Source organism: Cygnus olor, chromosome 21 (genome assembly GCF_009769625.2).
Source record: "Cygnus olor isolate bCygOlo1 chromosome 21, bCygOlo1.pri.v2, whole genome shotgun sequence".
Classification (NCBI taxonomy): Eukaryota; Metazoa; Chordata; class Aves; order Anseriformes; family Anatidae; genus Cygnus; species Cygnus olor.
The window spans coordinates 2,877,942-2,898,451 of record NC_049189.1 but is presented as its reverse complement, the minus strand read 5'-3'; the positions used below and the strand labels follow the sequence as shown (position 1 = coordinate 2,898,451).

Below are 20,510 nucleotides of genomic sequence, written 5' to 3'. Positions count from 1 at the left end.
TTCAGAACAATGGCTTGTTCTGAAATGTTCATTTGTGAAATCCTGTAGGACTCCTCTGTGCATCCTGAGAGCACAGAAGAGACAACACACATGCAGCTCTGCCCTTCACAGACGGTGAACTTACTGCCACAGAGGTCTCCAAAGACATAATAGCACTGCTCCGAGAAGGTGATTTTGTTCACAGTGTGCCTGAGGTAGCCGTGTTTTAACATGCTGCTGGCGTATTTTCTAGCCTCCCGTCGGTCTTTGAAGCCTTCCACATGTGTGTAAAGCCAGTCAACCACATCTGCTCCTAAAACGAGAAAAAGGAAGAGGAGACCCAGGAACATCCAAAACCAAATTAATCTTTATTGAATTTTAATCTTCACATTATCTAATTCACTCAAACAGGATTACAAAACAGGTCATAACAGGATTTAAAAAAAAAAAGGTTGCATAGTTTCTGCAGCTGACTTCTAAAAAGCCTTTTTTTTTTATCCCCAGCATTCCCTTGACCTGCTTACCTATCACTGCATTGGAGATGGTAATTTTTAACCACATCCTGTCCCGGATTTCAAGGCCTGAGTCTGGTAGCTGCATAACCTTGACAATAGTAGCCATGTCACTCTTCACAGTTAAGGGAGATTCTTCTAATTCTAAAAGCAAAAAGGTTACATGCTTCTTTGAAATGAACCGCTTGAAAAGAACTTCTCAGCTCCCAATCTGGATGAAACATTTCAAGATACAGGTTGACCAACAGATGCAAAAACACAAAGGTTCCCAAATGCACCCCTGTCAATGGCATAAATTACAGCTTTTACCAATGCTTTAGAGACTGAATTGTCAGGAATGATACCCTTCTGCATGGAGAAAGATGATGACCATGCCTTCAGCATGGATATCAGCTTCCACTTGTCTTTTTAAGGTTTGGACATCAGCACAATTGGGGAGAACTGACATTAGAAAAGAAAGCTTCCATCATCAAGATAAGGCTAGAGGTTTCCTTAATAAATAAATAAATAAATAAATAAATAAATAAATAAATAAAACTTCCCAGGATTCTGATGATGGCAGCCTTGTGATCTGCTAAGTCACTTAACCCAGCAGAAGCATTACTTTGCCCCGCATTTTTTTTGGCACAACACTTAAAAATAAATAAACAAAATGCTGCTCCCCATTGCCTCAGCAGCTGTCACAGCTCCATTCGTATTTCACACATTCTTACAGGCAGAGCTGACTTACCAGAGGCTTTGTAACTTCCTGGCCAATTTTTATAGTAAAACTAGACTTAGGAGTCTAGTTCCTTTAGAAACTCCTTTCTACTATACATGGAGACAAACTGGCATCTAATAATGAAAGCTCAGGGGACTGAATCTGGCTCTAAGAGTCTACCAGCCTTGTGCTAACCACGTAGAATTCAATCACCCTTTCTATACATAGTAAGATATCCTATTATCACTGGATACAGCTCTCAGCCCTCCTTCCTGCTCCCATCTTCTCAGTCCTAGCAAATTCATTTGTGCTCTGTGTTTGCAGTTCAAACTCTCCAACAGGAATCCAGAACCCTTCTTCCCTCCCTTCTCCCAGCTCCCCGTATCACCCACCTTTCAAAAGCACAAGGGAACCAAGTTTGCTCTTTTCCAGCAAGTCAAAATATTGATAACAGGTACAAGCATGAAACAATGAAAACTGAAAATGCTTCCTTCGGTACATGCACTGCTAATATGCATGAAAATACCCCATGCCATCCATGCATGCAGTTTCAATACTTATCAAGTGAACAAACACTAACATTTTGCTTTTGCTTTAAGTTAGTTTGGTTAGTGGCAAAAAGCAACATGTTCATTTGGAAAAAAAAATCAATATTCAATCAATATTCAAGTATGTGGGGAGCAATAAATCGTTTTTTTTCTTGGAGACCTGCGATCTGCATACAAACAACACTAGCCAAATAATCATCAGTATTTTGTAGCCTGCTAGCTGCTGTCCAAATGTGAAAATTTCTTGGATGCATCTAAAAATGCATCCACTTTGGTCTGAACTTTGTCAGTCAACTGTGGGCCTGGCTACCTGACCGCCTGCACGGGTATGTGAAAATCTGAGGAACAGCACAGACTCCTTTCCAGGGCGACCAGATCTACGGCAAAACTCTCTCTCAGGGCTTTGGTTATCGATTTTAAGTGGCGTCTTTTCCCATTGGCAGATCCTGTTAAGAAAAGAGGTGTATGCTCCAGGAAAATGAAGTCCTACCATGTGTAACACCACCCCTGGTTTGTATCCTTATTCGAGTGAGGAAGTACACAACTGCCCAAACCAAAAGGCCCCGGGAAATTCACCGTACCTCGGGCTGAACGCTATTAAGCAGAAATAGTTTAAAGGATTTTGGACTGAGACTTCAAAGTCCATGCAAGAGAAACAGAGCACTTTCCAACAATGTCAGTGGGCTTCACTCAAAACAGCAGGACTTTCAAGGAACCCTGCAACACTTGAAGTTAATCTCCTGGAAGGGAACAGCACTTCTTTGCAGGAAGGGATCCTGCAGTAGCACAACTGGGGCTGGAAAGTTCTATCTTTAGCAGAGCAAACAAGGACCAGGGTTTGCCTTGACTGACGTACCGAGTCCAACACTCACAAACCACTGTGAGACAACATTCTCCTGCATCAGCCAGAACACTGCTGGAGAACAAGACGCTTCTTAAAGCAATAACTACTGTGAAAAAACTCAGTCTGCCTTGGCTCGGATATCCCTGTTTTTGAAGGAACATGCCCGAGAAAAGAGTTAACAGAGCAATTCCTACTGTGTGGTGGTGATTTGTATGGCACAAAATCTTGGATACTTTAATGACTAGCACTGACGTGATTGATGGTGGCTGTGCAAATGCTTCAGATATCGGAATTTCACTTTTGATCCAGAGGCCAGAGAACAAAGGAATGCTAATCAGAAGAAAAGCTGAGTTATTCAATCCATTTAGAATTATTCAATCCTGGCCTTGCTATATAAACAGAGTAAAGCAGCAGGCATTCACAGTACTTAAAACAAGGAACCATGAAACAGCTTTGCCTAAGATGATTCCATTAATTCACTGCTTCCACTTCTACAGCCAGATTCTGTAGAACAGACACTAGATTCGCTTCAAATACCAGTGACTCCTCTCTCAGAGGAACTGAAATAGAGAATTTTCAACTGGAACTTGAAAAGTGAGAAGGCCCCATCGTGCACAAGGCTCTCCGAGATGCAAATGCACAGCCTTTTTCTCTCTCTGCCTCTGCCCGTCTTTCTCTCTTCCTCCCTTCTTCCCCAGCTTTGTTTTTCCTGGCAAGAAGGTTCAGGGGATAGGTGCTCCCTGTACTTAGGGCCCTGAGGTGTTGCCTGCCATGCTCTGCAGGGTTCACAGGACTGAACCGAGGCAAGCAGTGTTAAACAGGTCACAATAAAGCTCAGGGGTACTCCCCAGTTTCTTGCATTCGGGAAAGTCACTGACATAGAAATGAGAAGCTGTCTCCAGAAACATGGTTCTGCTCCCAAATAACCTTTATTTTAAAAGTATGATTGAGAGGGTGTCTACATTCCACACTTCCCAATCACATTACTATATACCAAGGCACACAGTACAGGAATATTTCAAGAGGAATGTAAATAGAGTAACAGACTCTTGTTTGACAGCGGTCAGTAGATACATTTGATTCCAGAAATCTTTAGTACCTGTAAGGCTGAAAACACATCTCAAGATAAAGCAGTCGTCATCTAAGTGGTTCACTTGCTTTCTACTGCAGATGTATTTTCCCTCCAGTGGTGCTGCCTACTACTACACCTACAGAAAGGATAACCCCCTTTTCAATTCACGGTGAGGCATAATCCCAGGAACAATCCACTTGTAAAATAACAGAGAGAGTAAGAGAAAAAGAGGCAGACACCTATGTACTCTGATAGGACTTAAATGGGCCCTGCAAATGCAACTTTCATGCTTCAGCCATGCCTCTGTCCAGGAAAGATTCTGTCCCTAATCATCAATACCACACTGGTGTTCAAAGTATTTGAAGGGTTGTTGTTTTTTTTGTTTGGTTTGGTTTGGTTTTTGTTCTTTTTAATGATACCCTCCCTTTCTCTCTGGAAAAAATCTTACCAAATGTAAAGTAATACTCAGTCCTTCTAGTTTAGACTCCAGATCTGGCAAACACTTAAGTATCCCTTTCTTGATAAACATACAAGTATTCAGATGGTTTTCAGTGAATGCATACTGAATGAGCTTTGTTCCACAAATGAGATAATCTCCTCAGAAGTTTAAAGCCACTTCAAGATATGCACGTATATCTAAACAAATACAACAAATTTCCTTGCTAGAGTTGAAAAATCTGATAGAAAGGCTGCATCTCTAGATAAACTCTTCCATATTAATATTACAGGAAACAAACACGTATTATTGAGGTATAAAGTGCCTCAGTGCTTTCCTGTCAAGTAACAAAGATTAAGAGCTGTTTTAAGTATGAACACTTAACACATACACTAAAATATGAACTAGGATTTCAGTGGACAGTTTTCTTAGGGATGTGTGATCCTCATCTATTTGCCTTGCCTTAGTGCCACGCATTTCAAACCAAATGCTACCTTTTATCCCACATTCATATCAGAAAGCAAAGGAAAAGTAAAAGAAAGGAAGAGTTTATATTCTTTAAACAAAAGTTTCCAAGATAGGAATCATGACAACTTGTTGGTTACATGGATATGACTATTTTGGAGACTGTCACAGATAGACAAACCAGGAGAGAAGGCTGAACTCTAACCTTAATTTCACATGGGACATTTGTTTTTTCTCAGTTCAATAAATCCTAAAAGTATAAAAAAAGTATAAAAGAAGGCTATGCAAATATCGGTGAAGATTTCCTAAACGATACACTAACATTGTTATCCAGTGACATTCATCTGAAGCAAATTATTTAAATTTCTAAAAAAGCAGCCAAATGCAAGGAGGAAGCCCTCACATTCATCTGAGGGGGAAAAGTTGGAGGCCTGACTTGTAACTTTAAAAGGGACCAGAAGCCACCTCTCCCTGCACGTAAACCCTGGCAAAACACCACTGCATTAACTTCTGACCTTTCGAAAAAGGCTTTATGCTCCCCTTAAGAATTACAAATGTAAAAAAAAAGCATTCAAGAGTTCTGTGACGGCTGTCGTTTTCATCGTGCTCGTGGCTGGGGTCGTTTTTGCACACAGCTCTGCACTGCTGGCCCCGAGCAGAAGACGCCTGCCCTGTGCTGGCCGCAGTGTGACTTACTTTCCGAATCGGGAATTGAGCTTGTTAGTGAGGAGCTGGTAGATGTGGTGATGCTCATGGAGGGGCTCATACCGTAACGGGGGTACGCTCCCGTCATGGCTGTGGTATGAGAGATCCACGCTGCAGGGTCAATTGGCCTCACTGGTTCAGCTGCAAAACAGGGAGAAAAAGGCAAATGGAATCAGATTTGCACTAAACAGTACAATCCTAGTAAGAGCAAATGTTTTTTGAGAGCCCAAGACCTTGCCATTCCGTTCTCACAACAGAGACAGCCCCAGCTGAAGGGAACAGAAAACACCTTGACAGCAGAATAAGTTTAATCTAGGAATTGCTGCACCAGCCTCACAGGACGTAACCATGCCATGCTCCTGCAACTGTCGTATTTTTCCATGCAGGAAATATTTTTACTTGTAGGAAAGAAGCTATCAGTCCAGTCATAATATTTCACTGTTATTCTGCACAGTGAGAGATTCTCATTTTGCTATGATGTGAAGTACTACCAAGTGTTCTGCCCCAGCAGACAGGAAGGTCTCTGCCTACTTCTAAGAGCTTTGGACCCAAAACAACCACTCAAAGGGTGAATCTTCTACTGTAGGTGAAATAGAATGGTAACTATAGAGCTCTGTATGTGCAGAAATAAGGCATCATGGAATTCCCCTCTCAGTGTTTTCAGAAGCCATAACGAAATTTTCCAGGACTGGAATAATCTTGCAAAATAAATAGAAAAGAGCATTCGAAGAGACTGGAATCAGAGAGGAATGAAAATTACACCCAGACCTTAAGAACATCCACAAAGCAAGACATTTTTAAAGCTGGAAACAAAACTGAATTTTCCCCTTATCCTGGATTACTTTTCTTCTGAATTACAGTAGCTGTTGTTCCATTGCCTTGTAAGATAATTCTTAAAACCAGAAATGATAAACAAGAGCTCTGCTTATGGCGGGTGCTTCTTCAATATATCCCACACGTTAATGCAACCAATTTACCCTATGACAGCTATTTGCCTTGGGTCACAATGGGCATATCTTCAATAAACAAAGGGCAAACTGATACACAAGCTCTCCCTGTAGCAAATCTGAAATATGTGATTTGTGGGTTTTTCTTTTGTTGATGCTGGTTTTCCTGAAGACTTCATCAAGTGAGTTCCTGTAAGTCTGCAGGAGTCTATTGCATTCTTTCAGTAGATGATGCTACCCACAGCATCTTAGGACTGGTAACAAGCTGGCTTCAGTATCTTGAGCACAGCACTCACCAGCAGGAGGCAGCTGTGTTTGTCACATGAGCACAGATCTTTTATAGCTACTGAACTATTTATTAAATCAGAATTTTCAAATTAGATAATTTTCAAGAGTGTTTATGCATATTAGACAACGTTGTTTGCCTCAGATTTTAAAAATACTCCGTTTAAATTCTTTCTTACAAGTGCATACATGACAAAATGAGGCTTTTTAACACCTAAGTATAGTTTTCCTCCCAAACTTCTATCAATAAAAAGGTTAAGTTGAGAAGGATACAGGCACTGCAGCCTCAGAAAGACTATCTTAAGTCCCTGCCTCCTAACACAAAAAGCAACCAAACACCACATTCAAACTTCAAATTAGAAGCATGGAACTTGTAGGGAAAGGAAATCAGATGCCAAAATTGCTGAAAAATGTTCTAGACCTTGCTGGCTCCACAGGAACTCAGCAAGGAGCATAAATATGTACTCACCCCTGGGGATGGTGAAATAACTCCTGGGAGTAGGGTCCCAACATTTGGCTACCGTTAGGCTGATAGGTCTAGGAATAAAGAAAACAGGTAAGGGTGACTCTCAACTTTCCCAAAGAAGTTGTGACTACCACAGTGAATTCTCTCAAACCAACTTAGTCCTATCAAACAGTTGTCAGGTACATTCTGAGAAGGCTTTTGAGATGCTTGTCAAAGTATTTTCAGCACAGACTAGTATCAGATCAGTTTCTGTTTTTCCATATATCATGAGCACTACTGGTGAAATCTGTTAAATGATCAGCTCCTGAGATATTAAAACTCTCATCACACGAACAAATGGTGCTACTGAAACCAGACAACTCCCAGTTTGTGTTGGTTTTGGCTGGTACATTGAAACCAGTCTCATCTACCCATCACTTACACTAAGAAGCTCAGAGTTGAAATCAGCAATCACATTGGCTGCTTATTCAGATCAAAATGTTGATTTGTGAGGTTTGCCCAACACCAATAACTGTATACGGAGTATAAGTAGCGAGAGATTTTGTAATATGCTCACCCTGGCTTGGAGACTATTTCCCGTAAAACCCGTACTGCATCGTCATTGCTCATGTTCTCAAAATTGACATCATTCACCTGAAATGTTGCAAAAAGCAGAGGTCAGGCTTAGCAACAGGAACCCAAAAGACATTCTAGTTATTTGTTTCCAAACTTATTTGCCTTCTAACTGTTTCCATTCCCCTGAGCAAGTGCAGAAATGTTGCTTCTCAGAGAACATCAACTATCCAACAGAGTTCGCTAAGATTTATGCATTTAAGTGAGAACAGTCTTTGTGACACATTTCTCTGAGCATGGGTGAATTCTGGTTAACTAAATCCATGGATCTGGTGGGATGACAGAGCTGAAGCCACCAACGTACAAGAGAGCAGCACGTATTTCTGGACACAGACCAACCTGCAGAAGCATGTCTCCTGGTTCAATTCGGCCGTCTGCTGCCACAGCCCCTCCTTTCATAATAGAGCCAATGTATATGCCACCATCACCCCGGTCATTGCTTTGTCCTACAATGCTGATTCCCAGGAAGTTATACTTTTCTATACAGGCAAAAAGGGGAGGATGGGGGGGAAGAAAAGCAAACAAGGTGACTGAAATGATAGTGAAGAGCTAACACCAGGTTACTTCAGTCCCGAAAAATCAGTTCATTGCTTTCTCTCAACACATCAGCTGGGCTGCGTTTGATTTACAATACCTCAGTTTGCCCTACTGGGATAAGTCTGCCTGGCATGGTCAGGGAAAGGTTGCTAAACCCATCATTTTTTCTTACAAGACAAAAAGTGAAAAGTTACATTCAAAAAATTAGCAAGAGAAGCGACATTGAAAAGACGTGTCTACACTTAGAAATTAGGCAGCTGATCAGCATCAGGCAATGTTTTTCCACACCTCAGAAGAGGAAGGAAAAATTTGGTGCTACTGAAAGGTGCTGAACTGACAGTCCTGCACTTTTCTAACTGGCTGAACAATGAAAGTTGTGAGCTGCAGAAATGCAAACCTTCAGTGTTAGGAGCAAGAACAGAAGGGCAATATCTTACCCCTTACCGTTCCTAGAAATAAAAGCAGAACTCCATATCCTGGGTCTACATTTCCAGCTCCTTCCCTGGGCTTCTTGGGAAGAAAACTGATCTGCTTGTACAAATAGCTCCCAATTATCCAGTACTGGACTGGGAACCCAGGCACACCCAACAGAGTTAGCAACTTTCAGCTGCCATTCCCTTTAGTTTGACTGGAGTTCTTTCAAATCAAGGAACTTTCTATGTGCTCCAAAGGCTACTACACCATGACAAAATATATCTGTATCACTTGAAATTCATCATAAAAAAACATTGCTCATCCTCTTACCCATGTTGAGTGTGACAGTGATGATATTTAGGGACATGGTAGAATCAGTGATGCTGCTGAACGAGGATGACTGCAAAATATAACAGAAAATTCTCAAGGTTTTAAATAGCTCAAAATAAGGCAAAAAAAATAACTATTGAGGACTAATTCATCGGGAACTGATTAATAGGTTTCCATCTGGAAGGCCTCCAGAAACCTCTATGGACTCCTCAAAATTATTCTTCGTTTAGAATCTGTAAGGAAAAAAAATCTGAACACAATCCACACTTTCTGCAAAGGGTTCTTTACAAAACACACGAAGCAAGTTCCTATACTGAGGTTTCTCAGCTGAAATTCACACTGAATCATTTCTGCATCCCGACTACATGACTGACAGGCAGACATTCAAACATTAAGTGCCCAGTGAAGTGTGAATTATTACGTCCACAGGCTCCTCCCTAAAGAGTGAGCAACACATGATCCTTCAGAAAGTGAGCAAATACCTCCTCCCCCCAAGAAAATAAAAATGTGTTTATCTTGTCTTCTACAATACTTTTTCCTCACTACTACTCCAGTTCTAGTGATAAAATACATACATACTCATTCTCCAATCTGTAAAGACTGATATTTATAGGAGAATGAAGCAACTACTTTACGAACTGTCATTTAAATCACCCTTGTCCTGTTATCATGGGACTAGCACAGGAAAGGACAAGAAAAGATTTGAAATTTCCTATAAACTTGGGTTTCTCCTTTCAGCAGGGTGCCAGTCTCAGCACTTTGTGCATCAGATGTCTAGGACAGGACCGCAGACACCTTCGCGTTAACCCCTCGCCCACACCAGCCAGAAGCATAAGGAAGTTGTCCTGCAGAGAATGGGCTCGAAAGAGACAACAAGCAACGTGACCACACCACAGTAAAAGGAGGAAGGGGGAGGAGAAAAAGAATTTGAACCTAGTGCTGCAGAACTTCAAACCTTAGAGATTTAGTCCAGGGTAGACTGGAGCCAAAGCGATTCTTTCCAATGACTTCAATTGGGCACAGATCTGTTCTGAATCCCTTCCTAATTCACACGCTACACTCAAAATCATGGTTCACCTTCTTGGAAAATGATGATGCCAGCCTTACCCTGTCAATCTGCCGCATCCTTTGTTTCCTCCTCCTGCGTTTATGCTTCCGTATGAGCCGCGACGAAGTGCTTTGCTCAGTGGAGCTACTCAACCTGAGGGAAATTCAGAGCAAATGTCAACTCTGTAAAGCTGAGCCATTTGCGATTCGCTGCCCCCTGCCAAAAACAGGCAGATTCCCACAAACACAGAAGAGAGAAATAATTCAGACACCAACAGCTAGCTTACGATGCATTGCTCTGCTTGCTGCTCAACTGCTGCTCAATCCCAGCACGTGCTGTATCTTAGCCTCTTCCTAGGAGCACAGAGAAGTTACCAGCTAAACTACACAAGGATTAGAGAGTGTAATTTCCCAGCTTTCTTCTTTCTGGCAGCAAGACTGAATACAACCTGCATTGCAACAGGCATCTATCACCCTGATTTGACCAGCCAAAGGACAGAGGTGGCCATCTTCTGCTACTTCAGTGGTGGTCCTGACCTCATGCCCAAAGAAAAATGCACACCGTAAGAATAGGTGCACATTAAATAATGATTTTAATTTCAACAGACAACCTGGAGAATCTCTTAATGCTGTTTCATGTGGGCCTTGTCACGGGGCTGTTTTCTTCTGCTGCTGACTACCCTGTTAACAGGGACACGGCACCGGGGCTTGAATTTGGTGAAATAAGTAGCACTTGATAACAGCTACTTCCAACTAGTAACAGAGGAATAGGGAATGCTTCACTTTGCAGGTCCTCTTCTTTCCCCCCCCCCCCCCCCCCAAGGTTTTTCAGATGTGTAGAACCCAAATATATCACATCCTACGCATATATCCTTAAGCTCTCTCTCCCCATGAGTTAGGAAAGTTAATTATTCTCATTTTACAGGTAGTGGACCAAGACACAGAATGAGATAAATGGATTTGCCCCAATTAATTTCAGAAGCCTGGAACAAAGCCTAGCTTTCAGAGGTGCAACACCACAGATCCCCCTCTCCTCTGTTTATTGTGTTAAGAATGGCAGAAGAGACAAAGTAACGCTCCACCATGAACCAAGATTTAAAAAATCCAACCCTATACAAGGTAAGTACTTGAACTGGCACTGGCACAAAGAAAACAGTGCCAGTCTTCTTCCCACTTGCCACGTCCCTGTCTTCAAAGTCCTAGCTGCATGCAGGAATGCTACAATACCCCAAGCAAAACCCGATACCAGCAAAGGAGCTTGCTGTCTTGAGATGACAACCCCAGCACACTGGGAAACCCAGCTTGCATAAAGTACATATGTTTTAGTCAAACATGCTCAGCTGAGTATTACAGACTGCTTGGAGGGCGTGAATATCTTGACGTTCTCTTTGAGTTCACAAAAGTATTTCAGGCATGCTAACCTCACACTCCTTTTTCCCCTCCCAGCAAGGCAAAATAATGTAAGGAGCCAAGAGGTGGGATTTTCAAAAGAGATCAAAGATTTGATAATTCTCCATCCATGGAAACAGCTCACAGCACCTGGTTTCTAAGACCTAGCCTTTTTGACGAGGAAAATAAAGAGGTCTCTCAGATGCTGGGCTCCCAAAATCGGACTTGTTCAATATTCACCACTGTTTTTGAAAGTACTGGCAAAGACTGACATAAAACCCCCTTATATTTTACTACCAATATTCTCCCTCTTCCTATCTCCTCTCTGATTTCATTATCCTCCTCTTCTCTCCCAGATCACCTCAGTACCGGTAGGATTAAGCTACAATTTTCCAGCACACAACAATTATGGAGAATCTAAAGAAAGGCAACGCGTGCTGCCCTCATCCCAGTGAACCTGCTTGCTCTTTGAGAAGGGCAGCAAAAAACAAAGTCACAAGACTGGGGGAGCTTTCCTGCCTGAACACAAGCCAGGCACCAAGATGTCTTCAAAGGCTGTACGAGAGACGGGAGTGCCAGCCCTCCACCGATTCGAGCATGAATTCAGTGCTCCCACCTGCAAACAAACCCTCTGCTCGCAGACTCTGTTCCCTCTGCAGACAGGAGTGTGAAAGCCCTGCGCTTTCCCCCAACACAGCAAGACTTGTCACTCGTTTCAGAAACAGCTGGGCTAGCTCATAACAGAAAGGACAAAACCGTAAAATTTTATCTGCCCTTCTGGCTACTATAATCACACTTCGGAGTCACTCACAGCAGCCAGGCAGTTGGTTTTTGTTGCTTACACACGTATTTTGCCTACTGCTGTATCATATTTTATGGGGTTTATCCCAGTGGTGTCACCTAAGGAGTGTGCAGCACTGCCTGTCCCCAACTTTTTCAAAATGGAATCCTCTCCTGGTTACCGTGGATAAAGAGGATTCATTAAAATTCATACACATCTTTTCATTTATTCAGTTTCTCATTACTGTGTCCCTGAAAGGGGTAATGCCTCTGGCTAACACTGCCTATTGTAAAAAGCAATTCTAAGTTTGCCATTTCCACAGAGTAGAGAAGGAAAATGGAGAGAAAACCTATACTGAAAGTCACACCTGCCCGCAGCAGGAGATCACGAAATTCACCCAGTGGCAAAATTCTCCCTCTACTTTCCAGACAATGAGTTTTATCTGGATAGCACGTTGTGGAAATGAGGGACAGGAACGGATAGGAACAGAACAGTTTCAACAAATGCTTCGCTGAATGATTTCTACAAACTGAAGAGTGAAGAAGGAGGTATATTTGAGATTTTGGGAAAAAAAAAGGATGCAAAAAATCTGGAATCATAACCACCAATTTCCTGCTCTAGCTGGCCAAAACCCCAACTACACTTCTAACACAAAGGCTAATAAGTCCCACAGGAAAGATTTAAAACAGAAATAATGATTATTGCTTGTGATTATTGAAAACAATTCCAAAGGAAGGACAAAATGTAAAAAAAAATAACTTGTTAAAAAGTTTATCCATACAGCTTTAAAAGAACTAACTTTAATCTCTTAAATGAGAAATAAATGCAAATTTTTTCACAGTTAATTCCATTAGTTACATTGAACTGAGAACACTAATTGCAAGTTGCTGACAATAATCCTCCTGCCTCACTTCACATTTGCTAGACATTTATTTGCTTAACAGAAAACAGAAATGAGACTGAAAAGTTTAAGCTCCGTACATTAATCTGTATTCAAAATACCATCTAGTGCCTGCAAATAAGACTAACATTCAATTATTGCATATTCTGACGACAAAGGAAATAAAATTATTGCAATCATGTTCCTTGGATGATTCCTTTCAAGAAGAAACATTTTGTTTCTTTTCCTACATCCCAAAAGAAAAGATTAATCAAAACACCCAGTTTCTGTTCCCACAATTAGAGAAGACAATTAAACTGCCACTATACTTAGAGGATTTCTGACAAGAGATTTGCCTGTATTGTAAGTAGGATGTCTCATGCCATACAGGTAAAATGTGTCAAACAAATCTTGTTAAAAACAACTCAGCTTAAAAGTAGAAATTTAACACAGAGAAGCAAAAGGAATGTGAAGAGCTGTATTGTCCTGTAATATCTGAGAATAAATTGAGTCAATGAAACAAAAAATTGTTCTTTCTCTCTAAGAAAATGAATGAGAGAACTGTTTAGGTTGGAGAGCACCTTCAGGATCATGAAGTCCAACCATCGCCCTGAGTCCCATCACCAAAACATGTCCCTTAGTGCACACAGGGCTTCTTGGACAAGAATTTAACCCACTCTGCTGCACTGCTCCAAGATAAAAATAAAACACAACAATGACAAACACACACTATTAGAAAAGCATCCTCAAGCTCGTTGCTTCTAAGGCAGTAACATCCTTCACAGCTTATTTCTCTCAGTGACCTCCCCTGTGTACAGCCTCCTTTACAATGCACGTCCTGACCCTAAAGTTCATCGGCTGTTAGTAAACAAACTTACCCCCTTCAACCTTGTTTTCCCCAGGCCTCCGTGTCTCCAGCAGATCTGGAGCATGCTCGATTTTCTATTTGGCTGGATTTGCCTCTAAAGAAAACTTCTCCCTGCCAGCACAATCTCTCATCTGCTCAGGAACATCATCGGTGTAACACAACAGCATACCTCGGAGCATTCCATTTAGCTGCTCTTCCTGACTAGCTGGCCTGGCAGCTATTCTGGGTGCCAAGAGCTTCTGCCCTAGCCTAGAAAGGAAAAGGCCTCCGCAGCAGCTTCGAAGAGTCTCTTTCTTCACAGGTCAGACGCAGGAAGCTTTTTGTTATTCATACAGACAGAAAGATTTAGCTGGGTCCAAGACGATACACTTCAGTGGCCACCCTGACTGTGCTAACCCTGCCCCACTGCATATCTTGCTGCCACGGAAATGATTCATTTATTGATGAAAAAGCAAAATCACCTGCAGGGTTGTTGTTGGGTTTGTGCTGTTTTGTGTTTTGCCTTTTTTTTTTTTTTTTTTTCAAAATAGGGGGAGTTAAAAGCCCTAAAGGCTTTGGGAAGGCTCGGAGTGCATTCCCATTAATTACTGATCTTGCCAACCCTTTATGCATATAAATATCCACGTGAACTACAAAGCACCCAGACAACTGACTTTCTGTGTCTTCAAGTGTTGGCAACTTCACCGTAACTACAAAATAAGTTCTGAAACCTAATTCTGAACCAAATCTTAAACATTCATTTAGTTACCTTTTCAACCCTTTGGAACACCCAGCCTTGGAGCAGAGGTTGAAGGAACTGCTGTTCCTCAACAGGCATTTAAGCCATGACTAACTGCAAGACCAAGTAGATCCACTGAGTTCAGTAAGCCACTCAGCTGTTTGTAAACAAGGCAAATGTTTAAATATCTCCAGGACTAGTTGCTCTTTGCTATTTATTTCCCTTCTACCTAAAATTTAAGAATATCATGTTGCACCTTTTTTGTTCATAGACATCTGTAGTTAAAAACCACCAGATCTGTAACGTTTGACAGTTCATAGAGGTCTGTAAGGGGTTTTCATAGCCCATCTGGCTGAATGGGATGCTTTAACAACTCTAAGGACAGTATTTAGAGAATGCTGTCACTGAGGCCAGGAAAATGAACAGCCTTAGTTTTGACTGATTTTGCATTTTTAAAAATTTGTATTTTGAATCTGAATAACGTATTGGCTCATTTTAAAGAACAAAAGTATTCTTTAAAAATTAACAAGGATGTCTTGAAATGTAGAGGACTTTTTTTTTTTTTCAAAAAAGAAGGAATAATTCACCACACTATTTGTTTGCATGAAAAGAAGAAAATAATTAAGAAGTCATAAATATGTGGCATCACAGACTGCCTTTGCAATAGCATTAGCTTTGATGAATTCCTCTACAGCTCACAGATCTCAGACTATGCAATTATATAGGAATTCCTTTACAATTCTGCTTTAGTTAAGTACATACTTATTCGGAATCCACGATGAAGGTATTTTGTTACAATACTCACATCATTACTTCACAAATAGGTAGACAGTTGCATAGTGCTTTGATTTTAAAATGTAATCGTTCTTGCTATTAAAAGGAAAGAAAAGTAACAGGAACAGAACTTTTCTCTTAATTGGAACTGCGCCTGTTGGCAGCTTGGATAGGGATCCCAGTAAGTTAGCTTTTTTTCTTGGAGCAGTGATTATATTCAACATGTTACTGATGAATTAGCAGTCCTCAAATCATACCTAGCAGGAAAATAAAATTTAAAAAAATGGAAAAAAATACGTAATTCTTTTCATCTTGCCAGTCAGCATGTTCAGAAAGGCCCAGATACACGGTCTAGCGGCTGGGAAACAGACACAAACAGTATTTAAGAGCTCAGTCACTACGGCAATGCCCTACCTGCTTGTGTTGTCATCATCATCGGAGTCAATGAAGCTGCTGGATTCCAGCTCACTACTCATCATGGTAGAAGAGCTGTCATAACCAGGAGGGTGCTCGCGATGTCTGTCCAGTTTGGGATGGCCATTGATCCGAGGGACTGTGAAAAGGAAATAAATGGAGTATTACCAGGCAAAGAGGAAGAGCAAGGAAGAAACGGAACAGCACTGCGAGTAGCACTGAAGTCATACTGTGAGTTGCAGCCAACTCTGCAGGAGGATCCTGATGCAGAAACCAAGCTCTTTGCAGCACCTGATTTCATTCAACTGCTGGATCCAGCACCCTGGCCTGCCTGCCTACCTTCCTTTTTCCTAACTTTTTCCTTTGCCTATGGCTCAGTTCGTGGGCATGCCATAAACAGATAAAGGCAGAAGTAACAGGCATGAACGAGTACACTAACAGTGCTAGAAAATGAATTAGATTGGCCTTGAGCACTTGATGTCAAAAGAAAGGTACACACAAAGATCCTGGAAAAGCAGCAGACAACACAATTTGAGCTTGGTATGAGTACGCCAAGCAGCACAGAAACCATTCCACGTGCATAAGGTACTTCAGAACAACTTCTTAGGCAGCATGCTTCTATCATCACAGATACTTTATTTATATTTGGCTTTGATCATTATCAGACATGCAACCCAGAAAGAAAGTTGCCAGCATGTTTGTAATTTTTTTCCACAAAACTATTCTCTATTTATGCAGCAGCGAGGCATGGGGGGGCACCTCTGCTCATCAGCAGGCGGTTGTCTCAAGGGCCCACTGGAAATGGCCAGTGCTGTCTCCCCCATCACAGATGTCCAAACTAGGACATCCTCAATGTGTCACATCTCACCCCTCGTGGGTCACCTTATCAGGAAATGTTTTGTCCTTAACTGTCCGTGAGCAGATTGCTGCTTTATTGAATTTGCAATTCAGAGTCCATTGCCAAATACATCCAGTAGATGAAATTCTGTCTGTAAGTCAGATGATTTGCACAGGAGATTTGTTTTCCATGTTCCAAACCACTGGACACCTGCTGTCTGGTGTTTCACTATGAGTAAGAAGCTTCCAAACTCCAAATCTGAATTTATTTCCTGCTAGCATCCTAAAAAGACTATTCTCATGCTGCCTCTAAGCAAACTTTATTCAAAATTTATATTTATGCCACTGAGGAATAAAGTAATTCAGCTGTCACCCAGCTCTGACTGCCTAGCATCGGGCTCACATATAAGCTTTCTGACTCTATAGTATTGTTTTAATCAGCATTTCTTATAAGAAATAAGAGCTGGAATAGAGCTCTTGGAGCTCTGACTTGTGTTCCTGTCAGTCGGACTGGGACTGCTGATGTCTCATATGGAGTCTCCAACACCTTCCTCATTCACTATCAGGCAAATAATTTATCCCAGACATAAACGTGATCTGTTCACACCACTATGAAGAATTAATGGTCCACATTGACGTTCCACACTTGTTAGTTCTCAAGGGCAAATTTTCACGCAGAGGACAATTTTAAGACCAGACAGAATTTTTAACCAGCTGAATGCTACCTCAAACAGGCTGTGCGAACACCCAAAGTGTTTTCTTTAGTACATCACCTTCCAGTGAAATAGCAGTACCTCTGTAGGACAGTGTTGCTCTGCTAGATAATCTACATCTGGCAGTGAAAACGCTGAACTTTCATTCTTTTGCTTCTCAACTAAAGCAACAGAAAAAATTTAAGGCAAGTGATGCTTAGTGCTTAATGAGGATTTTCCAGCATCAAAAGAATAATCATGAATACCAAGAGAGCCAGGGCGTGGAAATGGCATCCATGGCTATGTTCCCCTCAGCCTGCACATTTCCTGTGTCAGGCAAAGAACGCCAAAATTGCAGTGTGAAACAATGCCATGGCCTGTATATCGGGTAGGTCTGAATGCCTGGCTGTCCCCAAGGGATGCACTATTAACTCTGAGGACTCACATGGCTGGAATGCTGCAAAGTGTGCCTCAAAATTCACTCAGCAGTGAATGCCAGCACCAGTCCTGAGAGCCTCAGGCAACAGAGATGCAAGGTCCCATTTCTGTGCAAAGATTTCTGTGCAAAGGTTGTGCCCAAAAGGTCAAGGATGGAGGCAGTGCTGCAGCCTATGAATCCCAGGGAAGGCTCCACCGCAGTGGGTTCCATATGGCAGGATCCAAATTCAGGAGACTGGGAAGCATCCATCTGGGGATCTTATCAATGCTGCAATACATTAATATGGACATAAACTCCCTAAATGTAGTAATAATCACCCAAACTTTCAGATTTTGTTTAGATCCAGTGTGCATTAGGTCATTTTTATACTGAGTACCTCAGTTTCACCACACAAAATAAGGGCACTGACTGCTTGCTTAGGAACTCCACTTGAGCTGAATGTGAATACCTACAGCAAGACACGCAGGGCTGTGCTTTTGGATAGCATCTGACTCGTTCCAGTGGCCTCATCAGCTGGTGACACCACTTGTGACATTCACATTCTTTGACTGGGTTTTCAGAACAAACACAGATAAAATGCAGTATGTCATGAATTCATTAAGACAGGACACTTAAAAGGATGGTCCTTGCAAGGGATATTGCAATTTTGTCACACACCTTTTTCACTGCCCTCTCCCTGGGCTCTTTCTGCCAGCCCGTCTCACCAGGTGCTCCTCACAGGCCCAGGGAACTCAGACAAATGTATGGTGATGGTATTAGTGCTTGCTTTCAGCTTCATTAATGGCAGTGAGGTTTAATACTACAACGGTCTCAACATTCCTGTGTGGTATTACTACACAGCACCTCAGATGCTAAATTTAAAACATTTACCAAACTATTCCAAGGTTTTGATCCAAGCTCTTCAGAGATTAAGAACCCTCTAACTTCACCCGGGATGTTTTCGCCACACGATCAGACTCTCCTAGGGTCACAGATCGCTTTCTCGCTCAGGCAAGAATGAAGCAGTGCTTTTTAATAGGACTCCATGAAGTTTAAATGCCTCATATGGAAAAGCAAGTTGAAAGCATACCTTCTCCTCCTGAGGAAAATCCCCATCTAACGTCGAAGCAATCTTCTTTCCCCTGTTTTTCCCTCAGACCATGACCCGTCTACAGAGATGCACAGCAACGCTCTCATCCTCCCCTCACCGTCAGAGCATTTCCTCAGGCTTTCAGGCAGTAGCAGCCCCGTTTCTGCCCTGTAGCTCGTCACTCAGCCCTCACGGCCCCTGATGGCAGCCACCTCTTGCCCTCCCTGTGGGCGATCTCCCTCAGGGCGGCCGCTGGCGGCAGAGCAGGCCGTGGGGGTGCTGCTGTGGTGGTGCCTGGGGTCACATCAGCGCCACGCAGGCGCTTATCAAGTGGCGGCCGGTTCAGAGGTCTGCTGGAAAACCACCCGCGGAGACAAAGTGCTCCTGCGGGGGATGAATTCCTCTGGGGCTTGGGCAGGCTGCAGCTGCTCCTGGAGTAGCTTGCGACAAATTGCATCTAGCAGAAGCAATTGTGGAATGATAGAACACCCCCAGCTGGAAGGGAGCCACAAGGAGCATCGAGTCCAACTCCTGGCTCCACGCAGGACCCCGCAAAAATCTAACCATGTGTCTGAGAGCGCTGTCCAAACACTTTTTGAACTCTGGCACGCTCAGGGCCGAGACCATGTCCCCGGGGAGCCTGTTGAAGTGCCCGACCACCCTCTGGGTGCAGAACCTTTTCCTAACACCCAGCCTGACCCTCCCCTGTCCCAGCTCCATGCCGTTCCCTCGAGTCCTGTCACTGTCCCCAGAGAGCAGAGCTCAGTGCCTGCCCCTCCGCTCCCCTCGTGAGGGAGCTGCAGGCCGCCATGAGACCATTTTACACAGTCCTCATAAGCACTGGTACAAAGACAGTGAAAGGCACAGACAGGCTGAGCTGGATGGATGATGGCAGTAACATAAGCATTTTGTCTGCCTGCCATGACTGGATCCGAAATGTGATTTTGCTGCTGGCAGCAGGGCTGCACCTGAAGTGCTGAAGTCAGACCCGAACACTGCATCAGCAGAAGCTTGTTGGTACCTTTAAGTCCTTTCCAAACAGCAAAAGCAACAGCCAAAACACTGCTAACAGAATGAGACGTTGAAGGACCTTCAATCCCTAATTTTTGGCTAAAGGAAGCAAGGTGTCAGTTCCCAAGTATCTGGATGTGCGAATTCTTTCCTGGATGCCACATCCAGGCAGCCAAACCTCGTCCCACTACAGAGATTCAAAGAAAAGGCCTGTAACTAAACACAGCTTCCCTCCCTTTTCCCTCTTTAACACTTAAACTTCCTGTAGTGATTTCTTTTATCAAATATAAATTTACTATATTAGTCGTATGTTATTATAATTATTAAATATATTCATAATATAAACATACACCTTTAAAAGCTTCTGATTAGCAATGTGTTGGCCTGCCTGGGTAAATTAAAACTTCAGTTTATGACTCGTCTCGTTATCATCTGCTATAAACCAAAAATAGAAGGGAATTGTTCTCTGAGCACCCTAAAAGGTTCACTCCCTTGCCTCCCTAAAAGCCAGTGCACAGCTGGATGCAGCTGGAACTGGAAGGGGCGAACAGCTGCGATGTAAAAGAAGGGCTTTTAGTCTCATTCTGCGCATCTGAAGGGGCACTGATAGTTGAGAACAACATCCATACTTCTAGATATTCAAACTAAAACACCCCTGGCTTATACATTATATCAGACGATTTCACTGTACTGTTTACATTTTTCCATTTCCTTTTTCCAGCTGTATCTTCTCTGTTAA

The 20,510-nt window shown here is 42.5% G+C and overlaps 1 protein-coding gene across 3 annotated transcripts in view; it reads right to left on the bottom strand.

Moving 5' to 3' along the window:
- The window catches only part of DVL1 (dishevelled segment polarity protein 1), an 82,985-nt gene that overhangs the window by 7,792 nt on the left and 54,683 nt on the right, over positions 1-20,510 (bottom strand). For 2 of the 3 annotated variants that reach the window (XM_040533344.1, XM_040533346.1), the window contains exons 5-13: positions 15,724-15,862; positions 9,960-10,053; positions 8,853-8,922; positions 7,911-8,050; positions 7,516-7,592; positions 6,963-7,030; positions 5,253-5,402; positions 504-635; positions 125-292 (exon numbers count right to left, since the gene is read on the bottom strand). In XM_040533344.1, the coding sequence (XP_040389278.1) occupies positions 125-292; positions 504-635; positions 5,253-5,402; positions 6,963-7,030; positions 7,516-7,592; positions 7,911-8,050; positions 8,853-8,922; positions 9,960-10,053; positions 15,724-15,862 (1,038 nt within the window). The remainder of the gene's footprint in view (positions 1-124; positions 293-503; positions 636-5,252; positions 5,403-6,962; positions 7,031-7,515; positions 7,593-7,910; positions 8,051-8,852; positions 8,923-9,959; positions 10,054-15,723; positions 15,863-20,510) is intronic. The other variant, XM_040533345.1, reaches the window with a different exon arrangement.